Source organism: Eretmochelys imbricata, chromosome 2 (genome assembly GCF_965152235.1).
Source record: "Eretmochelys imbricata isolate rEreImb1 chromosome 2, rEreImb1.hap1, whole genome shotgun sequence".
In the NCBI taxonomy this organism is placed as follows: domain Eukaryota; kingdom Metazoa; phylum Chordata; order Testudines; family Cheloniidae; genus Eretmochelys; species Eretmochelys imbricata.
Genome location: NC_135573.1, coordinates 137,636,681 through 137,656,483, shown reverse-complemented (window position 1 = coordinate 137,656,483; position 19,803 = coordinate 137,636,681). Strand labels below are relative to the sequence as shown.

The 19,803-nt window shown below is 42.2% G+C and overlaps 1 protein-coding gene across 1 annotated transcript in view; it reads left to right on the top strand.

The window, feature by feature from the left end:
• The window catches only part of TRIO (trio Rho guanine nucleotide exchange factor), a 189,357-nt gene that overhangs the window by 7,542 nt on the left and 162,012 nt on the right, over positions 1 to 19,803 (top strand). The window contains exons 2-5 of the mRNA XM_077810790.1: positions 2,797 to 2,966; positions 4,017 to 4,191; positions 13,374 to 13,569; positions 14,214 to 14,380. Coding sequence (XP_077666916.1) covers positions 2,797 to 2,966; positions 4,017 to 4,191; positions 13,374 to 13,569; positions 14,214 to 14,380 — 708 coding nt within the window. The remainder of the gene's footprint in view (positions 1 to 2,796; positions 2,967 to 4,016; positions 4,192 to 13,373; positions 13,570 to 14,213; positions 14,381 to 19,803) is intronic.

Sequence of the window (19,803 nt, the reverse complement as noted above, 5' to 3'; positions counted from 1 at the left end):
ATCCTGCCAATACCTCTTTAACCTAGTAACTGAATCCTCTGAAACATGGTTCTCTGTGGGTTAGGAACAGAGAATTGGGGTGCTTCAGAGGCACAGGCTAGGGAGCTAACTCATGGATGGTTTAGGACACAAATTTAGAGGGGTCCTCAGCTGACCAGTGGGCTGGGTAACAGAGGCCCATAGGGGAGCAAGGAGCCAAACATTTTATAGTGCCATGGTCTACAGAGAGCTTTAACACTTCATGCATGGCTAACACTTCTGAAAATCAGGCTTCTTAGTTACCTAGCGTGGAAATAGTTGTCATAAGGATTAAGAATATTGGCATCAACTGTCACAGGCAGGTGTATTTCAGGGGAAAAATTATTTTACATATAGGATTGTTAGGTTAGGCTGTTTATTTTGGAAATAGAACCTGGGCAAAGTTTTCAAAAGTGCCAAAGTCCTATTCTCAAAAGTGACAGGATCCTAAGTCCCTTTTTACTTTGAATGAGACTTGGATTCCTAAGTGAAAATGGAAAGAATTATCCCATGTAAATACTGTATTGTGTCCTGTTGGACTTGATAAAGTTTGCTTATGGTCTGAAAGACTGTGTAAGAGCTGTTGGTTGAATTGCTTGGGTTCAAGGAGTCCACTACACATTCAGTCCATTTGGTTTGGTTTACCAAAGTTTGAACTTTGTTCCTTAAATGAATAATAGGTGATGTCTTTAAATGACTATAGTCATAAGAAACAGATAATGAGCCACCCTGTGCAGTTTTGTACTCTTATTCCTATTGTAAATGATAGGGTTGTACATGTGTCAGAGGGATATGAGTTTGGCCCAGTCTCAATAACTGTGCAGCTAAGTGAAAACTGGGTTGTTGGTGTTACTTTAAGATATACCTAAGGTAGTACCTAGATAATGAAATTAAAACAGTATTGTTGGAGTACTGTAGTTTTTAATTATAGTTGTTAGTAGAGCTGTGTTTTTTTAAAAAAAAAAAACCCAGAATTGTAATTTTTCATTATTTTCATACAAGTGTTTTGTCAAATTAATTTTTCATTGGATATTAGTGAACCTCTTTTGTCTGAGAGCAACACTGTAGGCAAGTGTCTTAGAATATATGCTTAAATAAAAACAATAATTTTGCATAAGGTGTTGCAGCATTACTAGCATGTGAGAGGTCTTGAAATTAAGCAAAATTTGCTGCTTAATGTCATCAGTTTCCAACAGCATTATATTCAGAGTCGTATTCAGGGTTTTAGAGAAAATCACGGGTAATGTTCATACAGTATATCAAAGCAACTCTTCAAAGATAATTGGAGTAAGATTTTAATTCTTTTATTGAGGGAACTCAAATAGGAATTATTTTTCGCTTTGAAAATAGTAATAAAATAAAATTAAAAAAACGCACCAGATTTCATGAACATATGAAGTTCAGACAGAAGAATTTGAGAAGTCATGATCTGGGTAAACAAGATACTTGCAAGTTGTTTTATGTATCACACTAAGTGTCACATATGCTAACAAGAAAAAATACTCACAGGAGTATTCACACCAGAAGTGAGTTCTCAGCTTCTTTGAACAGTATTTTGGTCATTTGTATAATAGATGTCTGGTAGCTGCAAATGTTAGTGGATAATTTGTGAAGAGAGGCTCATGTTTGACAGCTTAGCTCATCCAATCAGGGAACAGAATACCACATCATCTAAGGCTATGGCTACACTACAGCTTAAGTTGACATAAATTATGTCACTCAGGGCTATGAATTAGTCCCCACTTCCCCCTGAGCGACATAACTTATGCAGACTTAAGCACCGGTGTGGACAGCAATATGTCAGGCCAACATAGCTACCGCCACTCATGGGGGCTGGAGTAATTAAGCTGACGGGAGAGCTCTCTTTTATAGGCTTAGAGCAGGTACACTAGAAAGCTTACAGTGGCACAGCTTCATCTGTGCAGCTGTGCCACTGTAAGCCCTCTAGTATAGCCATAGCCTAAGTAACCAATAATACTACGCAATAGTAAATACTCAGTGATTTGTTGTTTACAGGTTAAAGTGTGTTTGTGAAAATTAATTACAAAAAGACTTGTAGACATGCTTGCTGAAAAAGTACAAAGATGAAAAGGTGGAAGTTTATAGGATAAATTACTTGTAATGAATAATTCAGCCAGTTGGCATTGCAAGTTATATACTCTGTCTGGATTTAGTATGGTTCCATATTTGAATAAGTGGACAGCATAATTACCATAGCTAAATAGTTAGCATAATTAGAGCAGATTAATATTTTCCATAGGACACTACCGTAGATTGTGTTCTGGACTGAGGCTAGGAAAAGTAGAGAATTCAGTTTATTTTTGATGTACCCCTTTGACTGCTATTGTTGATTTTCATGACCACTGCTCAGTGCCATCTACCTTTTATGTATGTGTGTCACTCAGCAGTGTAAATTTAGCTGTTGAGATACATCTCCCTTCCTTCCTTCCTTCTCTCAGGGAGTGTTACCATAGCATTTTCCTCCCAGAGCTGCAGACGGGACTGACTCTGAATTCTGTGCTGGTAGCTCTGATACGATGTAGTAGGAGAATGGGAAAGAGGGTAACATAGCAGCATGGATAAAACTCCACTTGTTTTTCCAGCAAGAGAACACCATCTCTCTGACATGGGGTCATCAATTTTTTTCTAACATTGAGAACTGAATTTTGTATAAACAGAAGCAAATCTTGTGGCTTTTTCATCTGTTTGCTTCTCCCAAGGAGATCCATACGAGGTAGTGTCTGCCTGACACCAGCCTTCATTTATTTTCTCTTGTAGCTGTGGACATGGCTCGAGGAGTTACAAAAAGAGCTGCTTGATGATGTCTATGCAGAGTCTGTGGAGGCTGTACAAGACTTGATCAAACGCTTTGGCCAGCAGCAACAGACCACTTTACAGGTTACAGTCAATGTCATCAAGGAAGGGGAGGATCTTATACAGCAACTAAGGTAATGTTTTTTGTTTTTTGGTTTTTTTTTAAGAAAAATTGGTGTTAAAATTTTTTCAACATTTTGTTTTAAAGCATTGGGGATATTTCTCCTTAAGCCTCTTCCTCCATATACTTCCCCCATATAATGGATCATTACCCTCTTGATTTTTTTTGTGAGGGGAAGAGCGAGAATAAAAAGCTACCCTTTATGAAAATAAATATGAGCAGTACGATTAGATGTGTTTCATTCTATGCAGATCTTATCTCACCCTTTGTTTACAGGAAGTTGGGCTCATAAACATTACCTTCACGTAAAGGAGAGTTAGCCTCCATAAATTCTCTATGTGACATGAGTCTGCGTGATATCAGTCAGAAGCATCCGTGTGGCATGCAGTGCTTAAGGATTACTGAACTCTGAGCAGCAGCCCTTTCTAAAGAAACCGCTTGTTTTAAACTGACACTTGAAGTTCTTTTGAATGTTAGCACGTGACATGATTGTTTTTTTTCCTGTGAAGGCAAAGTGAATGTGTGGTCTTGTCCATTACTGGTAGCTTAAATAAATCCTTGGGCACTTTCTGAATTCTGCAGAAGTGGATGTTACCTCATTTGTGGTGGTGGAGTATTTTTTTTTTTTTCTTCTTTCTTTTTTGGCGTTATACTCAAGTAAAATTGAATTGTGTAATTCAGCATACAATGAAGTATGTAGTCATCATATCTCATTCCCTGTTCAAAATGAAAAGTTTAACATTTAAATTTTACTCTTGACACAAATAAAATGTAGATTGAATACATGTATTAAACAAGAATGTGCCTATATGTTGAACACTGAGGCAGAAAAAGAAAGTAATCTAGTATCCTGATGCTTTATTAAATTACTACAGCATCATTGTAATAATTTATCAAAGGACCTTATGTGCTGAAACAAGGCCAGCTTCCTCCTAGTGTTGTTCATACTAATGGTTTTAGTTAAAGAGCTTTGTCATGCACATTTAACAGTTGACTGTATGTAATCCAATTCCTGTTGCTTTCTTTCATAATACCCCTTTTCCTTCCTTTCCACTTTCAATAGGGATTCTGCCATTTCTAGTAACAAGACCCCTCACAACAGTTCCATCAATCACATAGAGACAGTTCTGCAGCAGCTGGATGAGGCCCAGTCTCAGATGGAGGAGCTTTTTCAGGAACGCAAGATCAAGCTTGAACTCTTCCTGCAGCTACGCATATTTGAGAGAGATGCAATAGATGTGAGTCTCTGTTTTGTGAATAACTTTCATTAAATTTGCTTTATCCATATGGGAAGATTTATACAGACACATGAATTTATACAGACACATGAAAATAATGATTTCACTGGTTTAGTTCTTACCTGAATGGTCTGATGGATTTGCTTTCCTCTAAACTATGGGAGTGGCATGGCCTGAGTGTAGAACTGGAAGCTGAGGACGCCTTCATTCAAATCTGAGCTCTGATAAACACACTCTGTGGCTGCTGGCAAATTACTTAATCTTGCTGCTACAGTTAATCCGTGTGTAAAATGGGGCGTTAAGCTATCAAGTTGACTCTTTCACAGGGGTGTTGAGTTGTAAAGAGTTTTGAGTATGAAAAAACACTACATCAGTGCTATTCAGTAGTAGTTATAACCATCCTTTCTTCCTCTTCTGCACACCAGACTCTCAGTTGCAGATATATTAAACCTCAAGGGTACTTCTGAATGGCTGTGTTTTTGCTGCTCTTGGAAAGCCTAAAACAAACAAAAAGCTCCCCTCCCCCCCCTTTTCGATAGCATTTAAAATAACAAAACCCACCCATTCAGTTGTACTGCAAAACCTGCGCAAACTTGCAAGCAGCTTGTGGACTGGCCAACACTTGGAAGAAAATACTTGCTATTGGTATGAATGCTTTTTGGCTATTCATACTTTAAGTAACTTTACATATAAAATTAATCCCAGAAGACTCTAGATTCCCCATATGTTAGTAAGATGGCCTTTCAAAGATGCTGCTGGGTTAATCATGTATCCTGTAAAAAAACAAAACAACCCAAACCCTAAATTGTTGTTTGATACTATAAATGCACACAAAAATTCTCAGAAACTTAATGCAGAATTCAGGCTGATCAGTGGTGCCTGAATGTGGAGAGTGGCTAAATTTAAACCTGTGAAAACAAAGAATTGAAGAGTTAAGGTTCATAGAATATCAGGGTTGGAAGGGACCTCAGGAGGTCATCTAATCCAACCGCCTGCTCAAAGCAGGACCAATCCCCAATTTTGTTTTTGCCCCGATCCCTAAATGGCCCCCTCAAGGATTGAACTCACAACTCTGGATTTAGCAGGCCAGTGCTCAAACCACTGAGCTATCCCTCCTCCGACCTCCACAATGCAACCTTAACTCTGCCCCATGGAGCTGGCAATAGCCACGAGACATGGCTAGAAAGGTGGTGCAAAGGTTAACAAACTACTGAGATGTGGTGGTTTCTCAGCCTCTTTGTCTTCAAATCAAGAATCTTATTGGAAGATGCTTTAGTCAGACCAAAACTGTTAGGCCCAATGCAGGAGTAACTGGGTGAAATTCTCTGCTCTGTTTTATACTTTGTTGTTAAATATCTGTGTATCTGCTGTCAGGAGATATGAGGGAGAACTAAGAACATGCCATTGTTCGCATTGTGCTCCACACACCTGAATTCCAGTGTTTATCTGCCTGCATTCTAGCTACATTCATTGTGCTAGGTGTTTCTGTTCTGAATGGTGGAGCGATTTGTTGGGGCAGCTCTGCAGAACTGCGATGAGTAGAGAGGTGCTTGTGTACCTTGAGGAATCAAATATGCCTCATTTCAGCACTGAATTTGGTAGCATGTTATTAGAGGTGCACAAAGGTGTCGGTCTGACATAGGGACTGTCAGCAGTCTGGTGACATACCTCACTGGTCTCAAGGGCTTACTGAGGGTTATGTGAAGGCAATGTCTCAGAAGGAATCTTCAGGGAAAGATTGAAGGGTGGTTTCTCTGGAGTAGGCTCAGTGTTTGCATATAGGCCAGGTACAGGTAGCTTCAGTTTGCTACATCTGACTTAAACCTGAGTTTTGCCTTAGGTAAGGAAAGGTGTTACCCTTCGTCTTAGAGTGCTCATGTGCACTGTTCCCAGAGTGTTGTGTAGTATCTATGAAGGCAGAGTGCTGGGGTATCCTTAGAGAGGAAACAGTCACAGTTGTGTTGCAGGAGTGGTGTGGACCTTAACTTTGTATTTCCTGGTTTTCACCAGGTTTAGTCACTCTCCACCTTCCGGAAGGATACAAGGCACACCGGGCAGCCTTAACTTTCTGTTAATGACGTTTTCAGCATTTAATTACCTTTGTTTAAAAAAAATTCACAGCACCTCTGTGACAGGGCATGCCTCACCACTGCGGCGCCTCCTGTTGGCTGTCTGGGGAATTAGTGCTGTGCCCTCTTCTGGTGGTGTCTCACCTGCTGTCACCTCTATTCCTGGACCCACGTCACTCCCAGGACTGCGGCGTCCTCTTCAGAGACACTGCCCTCCAGCTGTGCCACACATTCTGTCCCCCACTTCCGGGGGAACCTGCAGTCTACTGTCCAGCCACTTCCTTTAGTGGCAACTGCAGTCCACGGTCTAGCCCCTTCCTTCAGTGGCTCCAGCACCCTCCTTGCCCTTGTGTCAGGGCCCCAGTCTGCAGATCCCTGCAGCCTGCCAGGAGCTGCCTTTAGCTCCCTGGGTTTCTGCCTGGAGAACTGCTCTGCCCAGAGTACTTGCTGCCTTCCGCCTACAAGGCAGCCACTCCTCCTCCCTTCTCACGCTTCACAGAGTAACTCCCACAGCTCTGTTCTGCTGCCCTTCTTATATGGGCCAGCCCGGCTCTGATTGGTTGCTCCTATAAACTCTTCGGTAATTGGCTGCCTCCCTAGGGCTGCTTTTAACCTCTTTTCTGCCAGTCTGGGGCAATAGCCCAGCTTCCCTCTCCACTGCTTCTGGCTCCTTAGCAATGATTACCCTGGCTACAGAAGGCACTGGCTGCATGTTGATCCCTTCACTGCCCCCTCCATCATTTCTATATCCCCTCTCTCCGCCTGACCAGCACTGCCTGGTTCTCCCTTCTCCCCACAGAGAAACTGGCATCAGCATGGGACCTGCAGGTTGAGGAGAGGCTGCAAGGACTAGCAGGGAGTTAGTGGGGACATTTTTAAAGAGGGGTGGAGACAGAGATGGGACATAACGAGAGGAAGTATGGTCTAGTAGTTCAGATACTAATCTGGCACTTGGAAGATTTGGTCCCTGCTCCACCTTGGAGTTCCTCTGTGACCTTGGGCAAGTCACTTAGTCTCCCTGTGTCCGTTCCCCATCTATTTAACAAACAAATAGCACTGACCTGCCTTACAGGGGAGTTGTGAGGGGAAATACAATAAAGATCGTGAGGTGTTCAGATACTACAGCGGTAGGGAGCCATATCAGTTCCTGTGATTAGATGGATGCGTTGGCTGAAGCCCTGCAGCATCCCCTCTTCACAGCTCTGACCCCTTCCTTTCCACCCGGCATTGTTCCAACACTCCCTCCTCATGGCTCTCACCCACATGTTCCTTCCCCTGTGCTCAGACTTGCCTTCCACTGCTCCAGGTACTCCAGCATTTCCTCCATCATGCCCACTGCTCCTCCCTTCCCCGCCCCAACGTACCTGTTGTTTCGAGCCCCACACTCTCACACCAGCTCCACCCTCATCCTTGCTACTCCATGACCCCTGCAAAGTTGAAGTGGATGTGGGAAGGTGATGGGGCTGTGAGCTGCCTGTACCTGCTGGAGGCAGGAAGGGGCAGGAGAGTGGAGAAGCAGAGTGTCTCTCCCCCTGCTCCCCCCCCCCCCCATCTAGGCCAAGTGTAGGGGATAGGACTCTGCACATCCATTTACAGCACAGGAGACCTGTAGAAGTGGCCCATTAATGTCAGTGACACGTTCTCAGCAGAACGAGGGCACCCTACAGAGATGAACACTGTCTGAATCAATAGCTCTGCGTTGTGTGAACTGCAACATTCATCTAAGTACCTGTTCTTCCCTATTATCTGGCTCCCCCCTCCCCCTTCCAGGATTGCTGCTCTTGTGGGCCGTGTTCCAGCTCAGCTCCTCAGTTTCCATGCTTTGTGCCTGCTCCAAGTATGTCTCTTCTCAGTTCCCCATCAAGAGGGTCAGGGACCTCCAAGTGTTAGCTCACAAAAGCAGCAGAGATGGGGGCTCTGACCTTCTCAGAGGGTCATGGCCTCCCAGATTCCAGCTCGTGCTGCAGGGCAGGGAGTGAAGCTCATAAGTGTCCAGAGGGGCAGAGCCCCCCGGGTGCTCGTTCCCATATGGGGGATCACGGAGAGGGGCTCAGAACCTTCCAGAGGGACAGGGCTCCCTGGATCCCATCTCACACGTGAGCAAGGAGACTGGCTCAGAGTCCCCAAATCCTGGCTCACTCTCAGCACCCCAGCTGTCTCCCTGAGAGATGGGGCTGTGAATGGGCTCAGCCAGGGATGGAGGAGCAGCGCAGAGGAGGAAAGGGAAGGATGTGGGGCAAACAGTGTTTGAATGCTCACTTACACTCAGAAAAGTAGCTGTCTAGAGTGTTCTCACTTCTCAGTAGCTGTGCCAAAGCGCCGCTCTACAGGGGAACCTTGGCAATGGGGCAGAGAACACACTCCGTCCACTACCCAACAGCCCCTTGCTGCTCCAAACTCCCCACATCTTCCTCTTTCTGCCCCACAAAAGTTTATAAGAGTATGAAAATGTTAGGAGCAGCTCATGTAAGGGGCAGGGGCTGTACATAAGGAAACCAAACTGATCAGTCACTTGCTCTCCTTTGATCATACTCACTTCTGTTGTTTAGGAAACAGGTGAAGACCCCGATTGTCTAGGGTCTTTCATCTTCACTTACTTCCTTGACAGCAATTCTTAAGTAAAATCAGACTTTGCATTTAGATTTTGGGGCATGTTAAAGCAGAAATGTTGGTATCAGGGCAGAACTCCCCAAAAGAGCCTTTGCTGGATGCAGGCAGACAACAAGACACGTTCTCTAGGAGCTGCCAAGGGTGGGGCTTGCACTCACAGTGCATGGGTGTTGCACAGGTTCAGTAAACATAACTTGTCACCTTGAGCCACCCAGTTGCTGTGACAACAGATGGCCTGGAAGCCCTTTTGCTGTTAAAAGTCCTGGTCTTGCTGCACATGCATGCTTGAAGCTTTGTGCCAAGTTAGCACAAGCTGATTGGAAGTTCCTGACTCTTAAAGTTAATAGCTACTTCAATATTGCTTCCCCAGCAGGGTAGTGGGTGCTGTGCACTGACTAAGATGAGTGCTGATTGACTGAGATCTAGTTGGGAAGGGTAAGAGCCATAGGTTAAGCCTTAGGTGTCTGCAAAATCATGTTAAAACACTTAGGGCACGTCCTCACTGGCAACGTTAAAGCGCTGCAGCGACCGTGCTTTCACGTGGCTTTTGTGGTCACGGCACCAGCACTGGGAGAGAGCTCTCCCAGCCCTCTAAAACCCCCACCCCCACCAGGGGAATAGCTCCCAGCGCTGGTGAACTGTCCACACTGGCACTTTACAGCGCTGAAACTCGCAGCGCTCAGGGGGGTGTTTTTTCATACCCCTGAGCAAGAAAGTTGCAGCGCTGTAAAGTGCCAGAGTGTAGACAAGCTCTTAGATGACTTTGTAAAATGCTGCGTTCAGGGGAGGCTGTATCTTGGAAGTCTTTGCTCAAATGATCCCATGTTTGGACCACTGATATTGCCCAGCATCCACCATGAGGCGCAACAAATTTCAAGCCAGTCAGAGGTAGCATGAGGATTTTACAGCGCTTAGAGTAGTCCGCTTTTAAACAGAAAGTAATGCTCAAACTTGACTGTGCCTACGTTGGCACTAAGCTCTGTTAACCATTTGTGGTGTTTACTGTTTTACTTAGCTTTGATAGTGAAAATAAACTGCTTGATTTCTCAAGCAATAGCACAGTTCTGCAATATTTAAATCCATGGATACTGTTATAGAATCATAGAAAAGTAGGACTGGAAGAGACCTCAAGATGTTATCAAGACCGGCCCCCTGCACTTAGACCATTCCTGACAGGTGTTTGTCCAATGGGGATTCCACAGTCTCCCTTGGAAGTTTATTCCATATCTTAACTATCCTTATAGTTAGAAAGTTTCTCCTAATATCTAACTTAATCTCCCTTGCTGCAGATTAAGCCCGATACTTCTCATCCTACCTTCAGTGGACACGGAGAACAATTGATTACTATCCTCTTTTTATAACAGCCCTTAACATGTTTGAAGATTACACACACACACACACGCGCGCGTCTTCTTTTCTCGAGACTAAACATGTCCTGTTTTTTTAACCTTTTCACATATGCCAGGTTTTGTAAACCTTTTATCATTGGCTCACTCTCGTCTGAACCGTCTCCAGTTTGCTCACGTCTTTACTAAACTGTGACACCCAGTATTGGACTCAGTATTCCAGCTGAGGAGAACAGACAATTTACATCCCTTGTCTTATACAACACTCCAGTTAATACACTCTAAAATAATAGCCTTTTTTCCAACTGCATCATACTGTTCACTTATATTCATTTTGTGATCCACTATAACCCCCAGATCCTTGTCAACAGTACTACCACCTACCCACGTATTCCCTAGTTTGTATTTGTGCATTTGATTTTTCCTTTCTAAGTTAAGTACTTTGCACTTATCTTCACTGAATTTCATCTTGTTGAATTCAGACCAATTCTACCAATTTTTCAAGGTCCTTTTGAATTCTAATCCTGACCTCTGAAGTGTTAACAACCCCTCACATCATCGTGTCATGTGCAAATATGACAAGTATACCATCAACCTCCATTAATCTTGTCATTAATGAAAATGTTTAATCCTACCAGACACGTGTCGGATCCCTGCAGGATGCCACTAGATACACCCTCCAAGCAAACCATTGATAACTACTCTTCGAGTATGGTCTTTCAACTAGTTGTGCATCCACCTTCTAGTAATTTAATCTAGACTGCATTTCTCAGTTTGTTCATAAGAATGTCATGTGGCACTGTGTCAAAAGCCACACTAAAATCAAATTTTATCACATCTACTGCTTTCTCACTAACCACCTGGCCGGTAATCCTGTCAAAGAAGGAAATTAGGTTGGTTTGGCATGACTTGTTCTTGACAAATTTATGTTGGCTATTCCTTATAACCCTGTTATCCTTGAGGTACTTACAAACTGATTGTTTAGCAATTTGTTCCAGAAACTCAACTCACCAAAGCCCTGGCTCACAGTTTGTGCTGCCATTTGTACCTGGGCTAGCTCGGTGTGCCGTGTCTGCAGGCCATCCTGAGAGTGGACGTTCCATAAGGGACCCAATATGGCATATCTCTAACCATGCCTACATTACAGCATAATTTGCATGATGTCTAGTAAGCAAAATACAAAATAACCAGAGGAAAAATGCATCCAAGTACATAACGCTTCCACCCATTGCTTAAGCTGTGATCCTTTCTGATCAGCTTTTTGTCCCCCATGGCCAGATAAACCCAGTGGGTACCCACCAATAGTGCTTCAAGATTTTTGTGCAGCTTTCCTATATTCTTGTAACTTTTCAGTCCTGAGTAACCGCTTGGCAGATCAGTGTCAGAGCCCCTCACCGTGTTAGAACCCCTATCATAGTGCCAGTTTTTCCCATAGCCAGTTAGGCAGCAGCTCCAGGACCTGCATTCTCACTACCCAGCTTATATCGCATACCTGTGCATGACCAGTTGTGCTGCATGAACACCTCTTAGCTGGGCTACCTGGTTTTCAGTGTTTTCTACCTCTCTCCCCTCACTGCTGTTGGTGCCCATCTATCTTGCTCCCTAAATCACAGTGCCCTAGGAATAGGGTTGTACCACAAATGGTTTTGTATGATGATTCTTTTCCCATGCCAATACCAATTTTCAGTGAAACATATGGAAGTCCAGAAAGGTTTTGTAGTAGAACATAGATAATAGGCCCCAGATCATTCGGTGTTTGAGATTTCTCTATGTGAAACAGGTTTGTTTGAGTCTGATGGCTGTTTATCTATTTCTACCCTATCACAAGAAAGTAATCCAGTCTGATCAACAGTGAGGCTTACAGATATTCTATTGGGATACGGTGCTAACTTTGTATAAATAGCCTGTTTTTTTAATTAACTGTTTGCAGTTTCTGATAGTTGTTTATGCCTTAGGCTTGGTCTACACCCAAAACTTAAGTTGACCTAGTTAAGCCGACCTATGCCCTGGTGGAGACAGTGCTTGGTCAATTGAAGAACTCTTCTGTCGAACTAGCTGCTTCCTCTTGCAGGAATGGGCTTACTACAGTGATGGAAAAAACCCTTCTATCGCTGTAGTAAGTGTCTATGCTACAGCGGCACATTTGCAGTGCTGTAGAATGTGCTGCTCTAATGCTTGTCATGTAAACATCCCCTCAGTGGTATCAGCTACAAGAGTGGTGCTGGTTTTCAAATTGACACATGGAAAAACACGCTCTTGGGAAGAAACAAAACGACTTTGCATTTGATTTGAAGTACTAAAATACTGTTTACTAAAATACCATGCAATTGATGTTGGAGCTGTGTCAAGAGATACGTAAATCTAAGTAAACTAAGTCTGGGTACACTTAAAATCAAGATTTCAGAATGCAAGATTGATTGGATAGGTTATATAATTACTGCACTTGAGCTTTTCTGTATAAAATTCTCAATATACTACGACAAGAGTTTTGCTAAGCGGTTAGCTGATAATGGAACACACACAAGAAAACTGGCAGTTCCTGCTCACAAAGGTGAGGCGTTATTGGCTCGTTTTATTAATGCACCTGAGTGGCGTAGCTGAAGGCTAAACTGGCACACCATGCTGCTGTATGACTGTTGTTTCTTACCACTCTTAGCGTAAGTGAGTAGATTTTCTACCTGAGGTTTTATGCCAAAGTTTGTTTATTTTACCCATGGGTACAAAGACGATAATTCTGCTGCCTGCAAAGTAATGTGCTTGTAAATTGATATTAAAAGTACTTGCATGCACACACGCGCCACAAGCATGCACGCTCTGCTGTTGGCCTACAGAGCCAGCGCTAACCTCAAGGAGGAATTCCTTACCTCCCAAATTAGCAGAATTTTCTTGCCTGCCTACATCATAAAACTAATAACTTCCAAAACTTGCTCAGACAGCCCAGTGTTTGTACAAGTCAGTAATAGTTACGTTAGTCTGTAGCTTAGATGTTTTGCCGAATGGATATTACGAAGCTGTTAGCTGGGGAGAGAACAGATGGAGGAGGAAAGCATAGTTCTTCTAACTTGTTTTTGAATTCCTGGTCATCTGAGTCTCCAGTACAAATTGGACAAGTTGTAGTTCTTAATCCCAATAAAAACCTCTCCTTTCTCTATATCAGATAATTTCAGACCTTGAATCGTGGAATGATGAGCTCTCTCAGCAGATGAATGACTTTGACACTGAAGATCTTACGATAGCAGAGCAGAGACTCCAGCACCATGCAGACAAAGCCCTGACCATGAATAACCTGACCTTTGATGTCATCCACCAAGGACAAGATCTGCTGCAGTATGTCAATGAAGTGCAGGCCTCTGGTAAGATGGATCTGTCCCATCTTATTCCAGTTAATTCTTTAGAGGGATTTTCCAAACTGATACTAATGGGTCTGAAAGTGGCATCGATCCCCATTAATCACAATCGAGAGGAGAATGGACATGTATTTTGCTTCTTGAAAATAATTCCATAGCATTTAAATAAAATAGATGAAGCATGCGGATCACTAATAAAGTAGACCCTACTGACAATTAAAATGCTCAGGTTTAAAGTGGGGGTTGGGGGAACTCTGTAGGAAGTGAAAGTAAATAGAAAAAAGAATAGAATGAATAGTACAGGGAATTTATTTTGAGATAAGTCATGTCTGTAAATTATGCATTGACTTTACAAGTAAAAGCAATTCATATTTTAGTTTCTTAACCCTTTTCACTTGATTTTCTTTGCAATATCCTGCTGCATTTAATCCTTCACAAGATATCATTATAGACTTTAAGGACTTCTCCCAAGATAATGTTGAGCATTCACTTGCTCATTATAAAACACCTGGAAATAATGTTTAAGTTCCTTAATCAAATTCTTCAAGATTTAAGTATATTTTACTAAATCGAAAATTGTTGGTATATAATAACTGTAACTCCCCTGGAAATTAGATCCACGTATGTTTCAAATTAATGGGTCTCCACAGGTGTGGAGCTGCTTTGTGACAGAGATGTAGATATGGCAACTCGTGTTCAGGATCTGCTGGAATTTCTTCATGAGAAACAACAGGAGCTGGACTCGGCAGCGGAACAGCATCGGAAACACTTGGAACAGTGTGTACAGCTGCGCCACCTGCAGGCTGAAGTCAAACAGGTATGAGCTAAATATGTGCTGTGCGTTGTGAGTAGATGTGCGTATGTGTTCCATATATATATATATACATATGTATGCAAATAAGGTAGCTAGGTTGTAAGAAAAAAGTGTTTTAACTTCTTATTCTTGCAGATTTTTGTCCTGAGAATTAAGCATCTAGCGCACTTTTTTGACCCTCGAATCTCAAAACAGATAATACCAGCTTAATTGTTAAGTTACTGTTTGCTATGGGACAACGCTGTCTGAAGAGCAGTTAGACTGTTCAGTCCATTTTTGTATCTTCCCTGTAGCAGATTGTAAAAAATCCTTTGAAATATTCCCTGAGCTGTGCAGTGTGACTAGCATGGGTGCCTTGCTTGCAGCATGTACCAGTAAGGAGGGATAATGCATAACAGCAGGGCACATCATACTGGCTGAGCGAAGTGAGACCTTTCACTCAGCTTGATGGAATCTCTGTCTTTCTGTAATGCAATAACTTTGGAATGCTGCATGTAGTCAAGTCCAAAATTTCGGAGATGGTTTTAGGCATCGGTGGGCATAACTCTATTGATTTTGGTGAAATTAGGAAATCCAGAAGGCAGAAAGGGAGCCCTTGCACCTGGTGAACAGAGCCAGCAGCTTCAGCCAGCTCTAATTGTCCATAGATCAAAAAACCGGTTGATGACAGCCATGGACATCTTCTAGCTCCTATTAGCATCTTCCAGCGTAACAACAGTCCCCATCTGAGCTCTACCCATTGTCCAAATAGAGTTTAAAATGTTGGCACCCTGAATGATTTACTCCCAGACAGGAGGGAAATGGGTGATGGAAGACTGGGGAACCTGGGAATGGGGAGGGGGTGCACAGAGCCCCTGGCATATGGAATAGGGGAGAGCAGGGGGCATAAAGAAGGGGTTGAGGTGGGTTGTAGGGAACGCTGAAGTAGAGGGGGAGGATGGGAGGGTGCACCCCTCCCACCCCCCAGGAAACTTGTGAAAGGGAATGAGGGAGTGCAAGAAGCCCCTGGTGTGCAAGGAGCTCAGCCTGAAGAAGCTGTGAATCATGTGAGCACCCTACTGTAATGTAACTTGAAGTATCTAAATGTTTATAGTTGGCCAGTGTGCAGACAGTATAGGCAGCACTTCTTAGAATGATTACAGAGTGCAAATGACCCTTTTACTGTAAGAGGAAGGGAGGTGGAAGAGATTTTCCAATGATGTAGCTGAGACAGCCCTTCTGTTATTTATTACATGTTGTCTTGTGAGGATGAAAGGAAAGTGCCAGTTGGTTATAATGTCCAGCTTGCACAATATATTCTTGATTGCAGAGTCACTTACCAGCTGAGACAGGATCTTTTCTTTATGAAATGCTGATGGACTAGAATGTGGTCAGTGGCACTACCCCTCCCTTTCCAGTGAGGTCGAAGCAATCGTACTTTAGAAAATAGTACTTGGTTCATATTCCATGGCATACTATATTTATGGTTTAATCACATATGTAATTCTTACTACAGCGTACGCTGTCCTGTCACCTGCATTTGTGTATGAGAGCTGGGGGACCAGGGAGCGAGAGAGGAGGAACAGTTGAAAATTGCATTGCCATGTGTTGCTGATCACATGTCCTACAGTAGTTGACAGAGGTATACTGCTGAGCAATGCCAGTGTCATGCTTAATACGTGTTTTCAGGATTTATTCAGTAAACCCTGTGTGACTCTTCATTTTTCTGAGTGATTAGTAATCCTAGCTAAAGTGGACATTGAAAGTTGACTATAAAACCAAAGTACTGAAAGCATTTAGCACAAGCCTCTTATATAGATGTTAATTGCTGAGATTGGACCCCTCTTCTTCTTGAAGTAAGTTTGTGGGAATCTTTCAGCTGACTTAAAAGTCAGTTGGATCAGGCCCTTTAGAACTAGAGCTCATTTCTAGTATTGTAAATAAAAAACACTTGCCAAGATAGTATTGTTCATACTGCCTAGTCATAAAACAGTAATATTCCCACCCAGGAGATAGGTTGTTTACAGAGCATCTTCCTATGTTTTTTTATTTTTTTAGTCCCTTCAGATTTATGAATGTTCACATGAAAGGGTGCAACCCATAAAGAATATTTAGATTGTAAGTTCTTCAAGGCAAGTGCTCTCTCTTATGGTTAGTATAGGTCTTAACAGAAATCAGGGCCCCATTATGCTTGTCTCGAGGTTATACCTTAATATCAACAATTAAGAACCCATTTTTATCTGTCTAGAGTTTTATATTAACTGTAATACTGTCATTCTTGACCTGTCACATTTTTCAAAGGCGTTTGAATTTTCAAATAAGTTCATAAACTGTGCTTAATATAAATACTTATTTAAACACACAACTGAGAGGGTGCATGCATATGTTAAACACTTAATTTGTAAGTTTATCGCTTCTTATCCATATAATCTAAAAATGCTTCTCTCATCCTGAGACTGAAAAGTGTATGAATCTAAAAATATGGTCTGATACTTTGTATTTGTGTGGTCTCCTTATAATTCTACTAACACCCTTTGAAGTGTTTTGGGACTAGTAACTTTTATTTCTTCTGACTTTCATTACCTTAATACAAATACATGAGTTTTGGGGGGGGGCGGTTAAGCCAGGAAGCAGGACCACTTGCTGTTTCCTCTGAACTGGAAAAAGCTTTGTAGCACAGCAGGTCACAGCCCTTGCGCTATCTGAGAGGAACACGACATACTAAACCTCCTTTTCAGACTGTTCTGTTTGTATTTTGTTGCCAGAAGCTCTGAACACATGGTTTCCAGGGTTAAATTACTGTGATTTCCTGCCCAATTTACTACTGTAGAACTGGGCATAAGCATCCATTACGTTATGGAGAGACAGTGTCTCTGCAGAGCTAAGATTGTAACCAGCTTTTCAGTTTAGTCATGATTTTGACTCCCCCACTAACTGTCAAACCTGCTGCTACTGCTGACTTCTTTTCATGATTCATTTACATATAGCAGTAGCGTGGCATGGTGCCCTCCAAAGAAAAAGGGGTCGATAGCTCAAGCTGTTTACCATCTAATGAAAACAAATAAGATGTGCCTGTGCTGGGTTTAGTTGCCACAATTGTCCCTCAACTCTACCAGTGATAGCAACAATGGTGGGAGCACTGTGAAGACGAGGCTCTTGCAGCTACTTAATTTTGATTGGAGTTGTCCATCCTTGCTTTGAGCACAACAAATGGACATGGTGATAAAAACATCCATGGTTGCTGGTGCCTTAATTACTTTACCTCTACCACTGGTTCAGCTCTTTTTATTTCTGACAGCAGTGGTAATTTCCCCCACCCACCCCAAAAAAAAAAAAAGGTTAGTGTAGATAAAACTACAAGCTAGAACGATAACAGAAAATGAGGAGGTAGTGGAAGGGCTAAAAGAGGAACAGAGGCTTTAATAAGTCACATAAAAGCTTTGCTTGCTAAATTAAGATGCCGAATAGAGTTGGGTAGGGCAAGAGTAAATAGCAGCGGAGAGTGGTATAGAAGAAGGGGTTTGAGGTGGAACTTGGAGGGAGTCTCAGGATGCTTGGTGTTCAAGAAGAGAGATTGCTTCAGATGTAGGGACGAGTAGAGCTTGACTTGAACTCCAGGGATGTGTGGTGTCTGGCTAGAAGAGAATTCTGGGGGGAAGTGAAAGGTAAACTGATGCAACACACATCAGACATTGGCTTGAAAAATAAGGGTGGTGTGCTTTTTCCATAAGATTTCTAACAGTTTTTGCCTCATGAAACTCAATTTAACCTTTACAACATTTGCTTGTTTCTCAGTGTCAGCACTGGTGTCTTATGCTATTTTCAGAAAATAGATTGTTAAATTTTAACTGACATGAAAATTTTTTTTAAATCTATGTTCTGATGGTGTTTATTATTATATCCATTGACTTCCTGATATCTGTAGTGGGGCCACCAGAGATTATGGGGTTTAATATATGTCCCAGTCTTAGAAGTGGGCTCCTGCAGGGTTTGTGAGTCCCCCCTCAGTCCTGAGCCATTCAAAAACTCCTGTGTTGACATTATACCATAATAATACTTCACAAATATAGACTGAAATACATTCTAGCTTGAGAAACCAAGAACAAGCTATCAAAGTTTACCAGATGAATTCTTAAGACTTTCAAAAAAAATTAGGGAAATAATTACATTTTTTTTAATGTCCATTAAAGTAGCATAAACCAATAGATCGTAGGCCAATGTAGTTAGTTATCCAGGTCAAATTTATAAATGACAAGGAGTGGAATTGCACCTTAGCTCTGCTCTACTGCACCTTATGAGACCACCGTATGCCTTCCTCTCAGAGAAGATGAGAAATATTAATAAGGGAGAGAATAAGCTAGCAGTTTCCTTGAACTGGGGAAAGGAGAGACCATCTAATATGAAATGCACCTGGAAAAAGCTTTGTGGATCTAAATTACTATCCACCTTGTTTAGAAACTGTGATGTTGAAAATTGTTAATAGCTGAGAGGAGATGATGCCTATATGCAGTTAAACTTTGATAGTATGACCAACACAATTTCTTTGCTGTATTACGCTCTGCATGCTAACAGTTGCCCCATCTACATGAATAGATTCATCCTCCATGGCACTTAACTTGACAATACAACATTACTGACTTTCTGTCTTCGAGACCTATACAATTCTCACTCCAGTCTTCCTGGTGAGTTGATTTATGACACTGACGGTGGGGAGTTCACCATTTTAACTTCTCAAATATACATTAATTAGATTCTCTGGGGCTGCAGATATCATAAGTCCCATATACTCTTCCTATTAGGGTAATACTTCTTGCTACATATACCCTACAGCTGCGGACTTATTAAAATCTATAAGTGAACCCTCAAAATACCTTGATTTTAAGATTATTCTTGGCCAAACCTGCAAAAAGTGCAACACTAAAGGTCAGTTACTGGAGCTGTGAAGCTTGTTCTATGTACAGATACCTTACAATAGGGTACGCTGCATTTCCATGTTTTTCTACATTAACCCTTTTCACTTTGAGACGATATAGACTGTTTAATTTCTTTAACTTCCTTTCTGGTTTCCCATCCCTGACATGTTTTCAACATATCATGACAACTCCACCTTTAAGTGATTAACTGTAGAACTAGGTATTGGCAGGTAGTCATATAAATCTGGTGACATTTTTGACAGTGTGGGAGGGGGAAGTGACATATAATATAAACGGAACATTAGTGCATATACTTATATGCATGTGTCAAGAGAGGTCTTGCTGTTTGTAACTTCCTGAGCTGTTAGAGGGAGAACTAGGCTTGGTGCTGTTCCCCACTCTGGATGGGGAGATCCAACTCTGAGTTACTGTGGTTATGCAACACCCTAACCAGTTACTTGACTTGTTTGTGTTTTTAAACCCACTGTTGATGTATGTGGGTACTACCACATTTGTATTGCACTGGGAACCAAA